The sequence below is a fragment of the Durio zibethinus genome, chromosome 10 (assembly GCF_047325235.1).
Source record: "Durio zibethinus cultivar Kanyao isolate XHJ-2024 chromosome 10, ASM4732523v1, whole genome shotgun sequence".
Lineage (NCBI taxonomy): Eukaryota > Viridiplantae > Streptophyta > Magnoliopsida > Malvales > Malvaceae > Durio > Durio zibethinus.
The window spans coordinates 24,844,090-24,855,093 of record NC_143171.1 but is presented as its reverse complement, the minus strand read 5'-3'; the positions used below and the strand labels follow the sequence as shown (position 1 = coordinate 24,855,093).

The 11,004-nt window shown below is 30.8% G+C and overlaps 2 protein-coding genes across 2 annotated transcripts; both read right to left on the bottom strand.

Moving 5' to 3' along the window:
- Positions 1-823: 823 nt before the first annotated feature.
- Positions 824-1,330, bottom strand: LOC111289202 (uncharacterized). The gene has a single exon (XM_022880044.1). It carries the CDS (start codon positions 1,328-1,330, stop codon positions 824-826), a length of 507 nt encoding a protein of 168 aa, XP_022735779.1.
- A 135-nt stretch (positions 1,331-1,465) lies between these two features.
- Positions 1,466-3,659, bottom strand: LOC149516575 (uncharacterized). The gene is made up of 4 exons (XM_089766282.1): positions 3,088-3,659; positions 2,798-2,920; positions 2,579-2,720; positions 1,466-2,083 (listed from the first exon to the last, which is right to left on the bottom strand). Exons 1-4 carry the CDS (start codon positions 3,657-3,659, stop codon positions 1,466-1,468), a joined length of 1,455 nt encoding a protein of 484 aa, XP_089622408.1.
- Between the last annotated feature and the right edge of the window lie 7,345 nt (positions 3,660-11,004).

The window sequence follows — 11,004 nt, the reverse complement described above, 5'->3', positions numbered from 1 at the left end:
AAGAAAAAAAATAAAAAAAAAAAACAGAAAAAGTAATAGTTTTGGATAAAAAATAATAAAATAAATCATATGGTAGTTAAGTGACACGTTTTAAATCTCTAAGGAATACTTTTATTTTGGCCTTAACCATAGAGTATATTTATGAAATTTACTCAAAATAATAAAATATTAGAAATATAAACATGATAAAGTAATTTTTTATGCAAAACACACTTTTTCGCTGCAAAAGCATTTCTTAAGAAGCTTTTTGATTTGGGTTGGAAAATCAAGTTTTTGGATTGAAAGCCAAAAATTTTTATCATTTAGCATTGTGTTTACGTCAAAAATAGCTTTTGAATGCAAAAACTACTTTCAATAGCAATGCTAAACAAAATCCAAATCACTAAATAAAATATGTTTATCAACTCATCTTACAATTGTTTTACTTTTAAAATATTAAATGTTACTGTTGACTGAAATTTAAATCAGTTAACATGTTATTAAAATTAGTATTTAAAGGTTGTAAGTTTGAAAAAGTATAAATGTATAATATGTTCTTCAAATAAATAAATATTAAAAAATGATAAATTAGGAAATTTTAAATAAATTAAATGTTACTTTGCTATTAGGCCTACACAAAGAACCTAGTCCTTGTAACACTTTTATTTAAATCTAATAATCTAAAATATAATATAGTGATACAACATGAACACGATTAGAATAAAGGATACGAAAATGACATAGTTTAAAATTTTAATAATAATTATGTATGGGTTTCACAAAAAAAAACGCATTTGAACATGAATTATGACATATAATTTTTTTTTTAATATAAAATCTCCTTTCATTTATTTAAACTTGCAATATCCATTAGTACAGCTAAAGTTATCGAATCTGGAAAATCCTCTACCCAAAACCTGTCGCTATTTAGCTGCAAACTATATTGTGCAAGTGAATGAGCTGCCACATTTCCTTCTCTCTTCGTGTGTTCTATCATGCATATATCAAACTTCCTTACCCATCTTCTGCCATCATGAATAATTGGGCCTATGTTGGATAGTACCTCATCCTTTTTTGTCAAACAGTTTGAAACTATCCGAGAGTCTCCTTCAAGCACAATCTTCCTGCATCCCATTTGTGTTGCAAACTCCAACGCTTTTACTGCTGCTATTGCTTCTATTACACAAGCATCTGATACTAGGTTCACTATGAATGCCACTGCACCTGCAACTTGTCCCCTGTGATCTCGTAAGAGAACTCCAACATCTCCTTTTCTGCTGTGAGAGTATAGAGCACCATCGAAATTGACTTTGTGGAGCGTTTCTGGTGCTGCCTCCCATTTCCTTACCATTGTGTTCCTTTGGTTATTTTTCTATAGAGACTTACTTTTGTATTCAGTCAACAATATTTTGGCTTTCTGCTCAATGGTGTTTTCCGGTTGTGATTGCCCCCTCTTCACATTCGAGTTTCTGTCTTCCCATAATGACTAAAGTAACATAAGAAAATTTTCAATGTCTGTATTTGATAGTATCCTTGCAGTAGTTTCCAGCCACTCTTTGCAACTTTGACTTGTTATCTGTACCATCTGTTTCACATCGTTGCTCTTAGACAGTATTCTGGATGGGTTAGAGCAGTCCTTTAAAGCATGCAAGACAGACTTATTTGTTATTCCACATCTTAGGCAGCACGGATTAACATTGTTGATTTTAGCTGCTAGTTTCTCCATCGTTGGCAGGATTTCGTGACAGGTTCTCCGTGCAAAGAGTTTTACTTTAGGTGGTATCAATGCCCTCCAAATTTTCCTCCATACCACGAATTGGTTTCCTGCATCTGTATCAACCTCGGATTGCACCCGGTACCTATTTTTTACTGTGTACTCCCCAGTTTTGTTAAAATGCCGAATTAATTTATCAGCCATAACCCTTCTACTTAGAGGAATCACACAGATTGCATCAGCTTCAGCTTGATTAAATTCCATCCGTATTAAGTTCTCTTTCCACCTTCCGTTCTCTTCATCGATCAGAGCCTCAATTGTGGCATCCTCCGCAATGCTGTTTGGTCTTGAAATAGGTTCAAAATTTCCTTCTATGGGTAACCATTTGTCCTGCCATATTCGGATGCTTTTTCCATCACCCACTCGTCATCTTATTCCACTAATCAACACCTGTTTCACCTCCCAAATACTTCTCCATATTAGAGATGGCTTGTAACCCAGGTTTGACTCTAGAAAACTATTATGGGGAAAATATCTGGCCTTCAAGACTTTGTAGCATAAAGATCCAGTATCATCGATTAATTTTCAGCCTTGCTTCCCTAACATAGCTTTATTGAATTTTTCCAGCTCGCGAAAGCCCATCCTACCCATAGTTTTTGGCATGCTCATTGTTGACCATTTGAGCCAGTGTATACCTTTCCCCTCTGTCTTATTTCTCCACCAGTATCTACTTATGATGCTTGTTAGTTCTTGCACTAGAGATTTTGGTAGAAGAAAGCAATTCATCGTGTAAGCTGGAATAGCTTGAAGAACTGCTTTTATGAATACTTCTTTTCCTAACAAAGATAAAAATCACCCACGCCAATTTTGGATCAGAGTTTGCACCTTCTCCTTGATGCTTCTAAAAGCTTTCTTCTTTCCCCTTCCCACTAAGGTTGGCAGACCCAAGTCCTTTTCTGAATTTGTGGTTGCATTGATCCCAAACAATCGTTGAAGTGTTTCCCTCTGGCCTCTAGTGGTGTTATTGCTGAAGAAAAGGGCTAATTTATCAAAATTAACTTTCTGGCCCGAGCTTTCTTCATATACCTTTAGCATGTTCTTCACCTTCTCGCCATCTTTTCGCTATCTCTAGCGAACATTAAACTATCGTCAGCAAAGAAAAGACGAGTAATCCGGGGACCAGATCTGCTTGACCTTACACATTGGATTTCTCCACTCCTTTGGCCTCTGGATAATAAGGCAGACAGTCCTTCTGTATATAATAGAAACAAATATGGTAACAAGGGATCACCCTGTCTAAGACCTCTGCTTGGGCAAAACTATTAGTGATGCTTCCTTTGACGATTATGGATTAGGAGACAGAGCAAACACAATTCGTAATAGTCGAAATCCACCTTGTCTGGAACCGCATTTTGGCCATAATAGCCTCAATGAAAGGCCACTCCACCCGGTCATATGCTTTACTCATATCTAGCTTTAGTGCAAAGAAACTGTTCTTCCCTTGTTTTTTATTCTTTATTGAATGTATAAGTTCATATGCAGCAAGCACATTATCTGTAAGTTGCCTACCACGAACAAATGCGCTTTGATACTTACTAATACACATAGGTATAACAAGTTTCATTCTATTCATCAAAACCTTAGCAATCAGTTTGTAGATCACATTGCATAGACTTATAGGGCGATATTGAGTCATGTTTCTGGGGTTCTTGACCTTTGGGATAAGGACATTGTATGTTTTGTTAATATCATGCAAATGCTGGTGACCATTTAAGACTTCCAAGCAAAACGAAATTATGTCACTGCCAACAACATGCCAATTTTTTTGGTAGAAAAGGGCAGGCATACCATCAGGTCCAGATGATTTTGTAGGGTGCTTCTGTTTGAGTGCTTGGACTATTTCATTTGGTTTGAACTCTGCTAAAAGGAGCTTTTTCATCTCGTCTGTAACTCGGTGGTCCCCCATCTGTAAGATATCTTATATGTTTCGTGATTCTTGGGATTCAAAGAGCTTTTCAAAGTAGTGTTTTGTGATATTGTACATTTCCCCCTCCCCTACACACCATTTTCTATCGTCATCTTTGAGTCCTGTAACTAAATTTCTCCTTCTTCGGTTGTTCACCTGTGTAGGGAAGTATGCAGTGTTCCTGTCTCCTTCTCTCAGCCAGTCCACCTTTGCTCTTTGTTTCTAAAAAATTTCTTCTTTCTCCAGCAAATCATCCAGCATTTTTTTTTGCCCTGCTTTCCTCACCCATGATGCCATCATCCACTTTTTGACTTTTCAACCAACTTAGTTTATGGTTGAGTTCGTCAATCTGGCGGCTAACATTCATGCCGCCTCTTCAAAGTGTTGCCTACCTCATGAATCCTCCTTTCCACCGTTCGCCTATTGTTGGCTTTCCACTTTTCTGCCGTATTGTTCTTTTTCCACTTTTCTGCTACCACCTCTTCACATTCCAGCTCCCTACACTACATTTCTTCGAAATAGAAATGGTGTTTTTTCGTGCCATTGCCTTGTTTGTTGCTCCCACTTGTGTTTAACAATAATGGGCAATGGTCCGATCTTGACCTTCTTAAGTGTTCTACCCAAAAAATGTGGGAAGATATCACACCATCCTTTAGTAGCTAAACATCGATCAATCCTCTCTCTGATTAAGTCTTCAGCCTTCCAGACTTTTGTCCATGTAAACCATGTACCCATGAAACCCAAGTCTACCAAATTACTATCCTCTATTGCTTCTCTGATGCTGTGATTTGCTTCTCAGGTCGCAAGCACTTCCCACTTTTCTCACTATCATTTAGAATCTCATTGAAGTAACCCACGCACAGCCATGGTCGTTGTGATTGCGATGCTAGCTCCTTTAGAAGCGCCTAGGAAATGTTTCTCAATTTCGGGTTCACCAAAAAATCCCGTTATTCTCCATGTTGGCTTGTCATCCTCAATAAATTCCATATCGATATGGTATCTGGAGAAAGTTCTTAGTTGAAGTGTGTAGTCATCTCTCCACATCATAGCTAGCCCACCGCTTCTACCTATGCGATCAATTACAAAGCTGTTAGCCATCCTGCATTTCCTTCGGATCCTATCAAACTCAATTGAATTTAAATTTATTTCACACAAAAAGACAACATAGGGACCTTGTTTCTGAACGAGCTTTTTCAAAGCTCTGACTGTCCGTGGGTTCCCAAGCCCACGGCAGTTCCAGATTATGGTTTTCATGACGATTGGCGGGACTGGGAACCAATCACCGCCAATGTCTCTACAAACAGGTTATTGCTGCCCTCATCTGTTTTAAATTTTTTCTCCAGCCCATCAACTTCCATAAGGTCCATTTGGTCGAAGAAATCTTCTGTTTTTCTTTTGTTTCCAGCCGAACCTTTTGAGCCTCCACGTGCGCCTTGTTGCCTTGCTATTCTTTTCCTTTTTGTATTTGTCACATTTATTTTACATGCCCCATGAGCCTTGTTGGTTTCTCCGTGCACGTGAGTTTCCCCTGTGTCATTATTAACATGCACATCCTCTTGTCTTATTCCTGCTTTAGATTGCTTTTCCTGTTTCTGATTTTCCTCCAAACTCTCTGTGGTCTTAGCATTAATTTCTATGTTATTATTAGTTGATATATAATTTTTATATAAAATATAATATAAATATATAAATTTTAATATTTTATATAATATCAATACATGAATCGTTGTATCTACCTTTATTCATAATCTTTGAAAATATTGAAGAACAGCTAGCATCAATTCTCAAGACTTTAGCTTCAAGTACTACCTAAAGTTTCTCAGAAATATGTACTTTCTTTTAATTGCATGATTGTTTACATGATGGAACAAAACTTGAGTACTACACTCTTTATAGCTTCACGGATTGCAATCTTTACTGCTTCAAGGGCTGCAGTCTTTACTTCTTCAACTATATTCTGAAACATATAACAACAGCAATGTTTTAAAACACTAATTTTTGCCACACACGCAATGCGTGCGTTGCAGATGGATGTATAAGAAATATGAAATTATAAATATATTTATAAAATATGAAGCAATTAAGAAAAAATACCAAATGAAATTGTGTTCAATTTATTATTAGATATTCAAACGCGTTTGATTATAAGTGATAGCAATATTACTTTACTTATACCAACAAATTACAATATTATAAGTTATTGTCTTAATTATAATAGTCATTAATATATTTATAAGGGATTAACTAAAATTATTTTTAATATGGAATTTTGATCTCTTAAAAAACCAGTAATTAAATATATAAATAGTACTCAAGGATATACCTCATCTTAAATCAAATAATTGTTTTATGTATTTTTTTTTTTTTAATATTGAAGTACTCCCATCAATTAACTTTGGCTTATTATTAGTATTTTTCGTTAAGAATGAGATATAAGAATGAAAATTAATAAGATATGACACACCTTAGACAACTATCAAAAAGATATTTTTATATCTCAAAGGTAAAATTTATTCTAAACCCTTCTTTAGAATTCAAAATTTGATGAACAACTTCGTTATATAGTATAAGTTATCTAAAAAAATTCTATCCTCTATCCCATATTTTCTAAATTATATAGAATCCATACTATTATAAAATTATGTCATAGAATTATAAGTCAAAGGATTCATCCTATAATTTATATTGTTTTCATTGATACTATAATTCTTGCTATCGTTGTTTTCATTGATACAATAAAATTGTAAGTCATTTTTAATAATTCTATATTATAAAAACATATATAGTTAATTATAAGTCATTCATATTGTTCTAAATTTTGATATATTTATAATTTTATAGGGGTATTTATATATGGAGTTATTATTTGATATACTGTCAATAAATTTTTTTAATTCTACAAACAAAATTAAAAAAAAATTGACATACATCTTGTTTTTCATATGTTAATTACTTTTAATACTTTGGGATTAATACTTTTACATATAGAAGATATAAATATAGATAAGTATATAATTTCTTTTTAAATATGTAAAAGCAATCAAAGCATATAAATTTCTTATATAGTATTTCAATTAATAATACAGCAAAAGAAGAAAAATATCTCACTTTTCCACGCCTTGGATTTGCTGGAACAATTGCATTGGGTGTGGAGGCCGGAGTGTTAACACTATTTACCAGACGAGATGGAGAGGTACTGGCCTGCATCAAGTCAAGCAGCTAATGCTTGTTATTCTTTATTTAAATGTAGAAACTAGGAAGTTTTGGGTGTTTCTCTTTTTTCTGTTGGAATTCTGCATGGCATTTTCCATTTTGGGATCTGTGATGCAATGTTGATAGTTTGATTGGATAAAATAAAACACAAGGAAACTTTCAAAGCCATCATATATTAAAATTAGTATATATAGACATGGTTGATTTCGACCTATCATAACATATTAAAGATTTTTGAAGTGTGATTATACTTTAGTAATTCAGTATTAGTATATATGTTTTTGATAGTGATGAGGGGTTATGCAATTCAATAACATGAGAACTTATTGTGGACTATATAAAGAATTATTTATGTATTAAGTGAAAGTTTCACAAAATATGCTATATCCTTCTTATAAAAAAGAAATAAAATGTTATTCTAAGTATGTATTTGATGCTATATATGAAAGTCTGCTTAATTTATATTTATAATAAATTTTTTTAAAAAAGTTATATATTTATTGATAAAGACATAAGTTTCTTGAGAAAAGGAGAGTAATCTATAGTATGTGTTTCATACTACATATGCATTATTCGACCAACAAAAGTAACAAAAGAATATATTTATGTTTCTTATTGTGTGAGACTCTTGAAATCAAAGGATATAATATTTAATACCTTCAAGGACTTTCGACTGTTTCTTAAAGTTTTCGTTCAATGTTAGCTATTTTGAAATGTCACCAATGATCATGAATGATTCAATCTAATGAAACATCTTGATAGTAGTTGAATTGAAATAGAGAGATTATAGAAAAAAGGAAAATTATTCTAGTGTCACATTTGGTTGAATTCACAGGTCGACCAATTATGTTTGAAACATTAAACATAATTATAAATGCATAAGTATATCATGTAATGTGATAAAAGAGAAATTGTGAAGAACTTAAAATGTGATTAAATGGATCTAAAATGCTGCATGCTTACTCTACTTATACTTAAGAATTACTATGCATACCTAATAGTTGTATAAGTGATTAAATGTGATTTTGAGTTGCTATATGCACCTAACAATCATATAGCAATTAAGCTCTCAAAGTAAATTGATCGCACAACTTATTTCTATATATAAACCCATTGCAAATAGTAGAAAAAATGATATCTTGATCATGAGGTTTGCTACCATTTTATACAACCGGGAGATGTAGGAAATATCCATCTACAATGGGTGGATAAGTTCCTATATCAAATAACTACCATGAACAGTTGATTAGAATTGGTTTGAATTTCAAACCAAGTAAAAACTAGCAATTTCAATGGGTAGGATATGAGATGGGTTGAGGATTCTCCATCTTTATCCTCAATTTTTTATATTATACCCATTCTCCGTACCCATACTCAACATATGAAAAAAAAAAAAAAAAGGAATAGCATTCATCCATAAAATGAGATAAGTGTTATTCATGTGGGATTATGTGATGAGTCACATAGAGAATAAGAAAGAAAAAGAAAGAGATCGACAGAGAAAAAAAAACTCTTTAAAGAATCTATTACATTGGTGTTTAAGGATTTATGCTATGAACAACAAACAATTTTTGAATGAGTGATGTGTCCCCAACCAAAATCAAGTCAGCATAACTTTCACAATGCTTTTGTTGTGCTTTTGTAAATCAAATAAATCTTTTGCAATATTTCAATATATGATCATGTTCATATTAATCATTCTTCAAACTTTTATTTCATTGTAATTATTCCTATTAAATCTCAAAAGTGGATGAATAATGTCCAATTGAAATAATTTTTAAAATATTATTCCCTCAAATATTTGTCATTCAATTCATCCAAATAAATCTAAGTAAGAATTTTCTATAAATTAAATTATTAAACTAAAAAAACTTAACAAAAGATTAAATATTTTACAATATCAAGGATTTAATTACAATAAAATAAAAGTTTAGACCATTAGTTTAATGCAATAAAAGATAATTGATTTATTTTCATTTTTGAGTAAAGTTCAAAGACTCATTTGAGTATTATCATTTTTGTTCATTTATAATTTATAATTTCTCTCAGGATATGTGCATATATATATATATATATATTTAAATGATACGATTTTCGACAAAAGAAATCTTAACTTAACTCTTCAAGTGATGCATGGTGCTAAATATTGAAGAATATTTCACTTGTCATTTTTTTGTTACGATTTTTTAATTGTTCAATTATAATAATAAATTTGTAGTGTTATATAATTTATAAATGTAGGTTTTATATAAAATTTTGATTGACTTCATATAATTTTGAATTATAATTGATTAATTGTAGCACTACTAGAAAATGAGATTTTAGCAATGACTAAAAATATTGTTGCAAAATCTTTTTATATTTGCAATGATTTTTTATAGTCATTGTTTATTTGAATTTTTTATATTTTGTACAAAGATAATTTTTGTTATTGTGAATATCTATAAAATTGGTAATGATAAAAAAATTGTTATGAAATCCTATTATATTTGCAACGAATTTAAATTCTTATTCCTAATTAACATTTTAAATATTTTATACAACAAAAAAATTGTTATGATATCCATACCATATTCATAGCAAAAAGTTATTTCGAAATATTATTAAATTTGCAATGATTTAAAATATTATTGCAACGTCTCATATATTTGCAATGATTTTTTATATCAATGCCTATTTGATTTTTTTTTTTGTATATTTTATACAACAATAATTTTTGTTTTTTGAATTCCTATAAAATTGGTAATGATAAAAAAAAAATTTATGAATTCCTATTATATTTGCAGTGACTTTTTATTATCATTGCCTAATTAACATTTTAAATATTTTATACAATGACAATAAAATTGTTATGATATCCTTGCCATATTCATAATGACAAAAAAACAATAATAATTCATTTCAAAATATTATTAGATGTGTAAAGACTTTTTTTAGTCATTGTTATATTACACAATGATCAAAATAGTTGTTACAAAATATCTATCAGTTTCTTAAAAACAAGAAAATTGTCATTACAAAATCTTTGTAGACTTATAATAATTTTTTTAAAAATTTTGCATAATTAAATGGTTTTAATGTTTTAAATACAAACAAAAACAATTGTAAAAAAATTATATTATTTTCTTAATGATTAAAAATATCACTAATAGTAAAATGATGATAACGCTAATGTGTTACCTTAGTTTAATATGTAATTGAATCACGATTAACATTTGTTTTATTATTATGTTTTATTATTATATGAAAAAACCATATTTTTATAGCTTTTGCCACGTCAATCGTTTACAAAAAAAGTGACATATTTAGTTATATTTTTATTTTCTATTTTTATGTCTTTCTTTTATATTTTATTTGTTCAGTTTTTATAATTGTGAGTATTATTTTATTTTAAATTATAATGCTTAAATGAGCATCAAAATATTTGGATCTTAAAGTTTATTTAGTTGGTTATGGTAATTTAATGTTAAAGAGAATATATATATATATATATATATATTAGTGACCAAATTACCAAATTAATATTTGTTTTAAAACTAATTTAATTTATTCTCAAGAGTAAATATGAAACCTAGATAAGAAAAAGACCCATATATGGAATTTGTAAGCAAAGGATAATCAAAATTGTGATTGTCTAGCTTAAAAAAAAAAAAAATGAAGGTTGGCTTTGTTTGTTGTTTTGAGTATTTTCTTAGATATGGGCATTTTGACGCATATATGACTACTAAAAAAGCCAGTCGACTTAAAAAATTTATTCGATAATCTCTATGGGTGTCTATGAAAGGAAGTAATCTTATGAGCCTATAAGTGAGTATTGCCTAAGGGTTACATATGGAGGTTCCTTTGAGGCCTAGATAGTCATAGTTTAGTCAGTAAAGTTCATTCAGAAGTGGAAGGGAGTTATCAATGGAGGAGGATTTAGAAGGAATGTGGGATAAGCTAAAGTTAATGGAGGAGAAGCGTAGAGGTGTTGTTACAAAAGTGGATGAAAACGAAAGGGGAAGGGAAGAAAAGAAAGCATGGATTGTCGGAACGTTGCTCACAACAAGGCCATATAATAAAAAAGCAACGAAAGGTGTACTAAGACTTCTTTGGAGGGTAGTAAAGGGGTTTGAGATTGTAAATCTAGAAG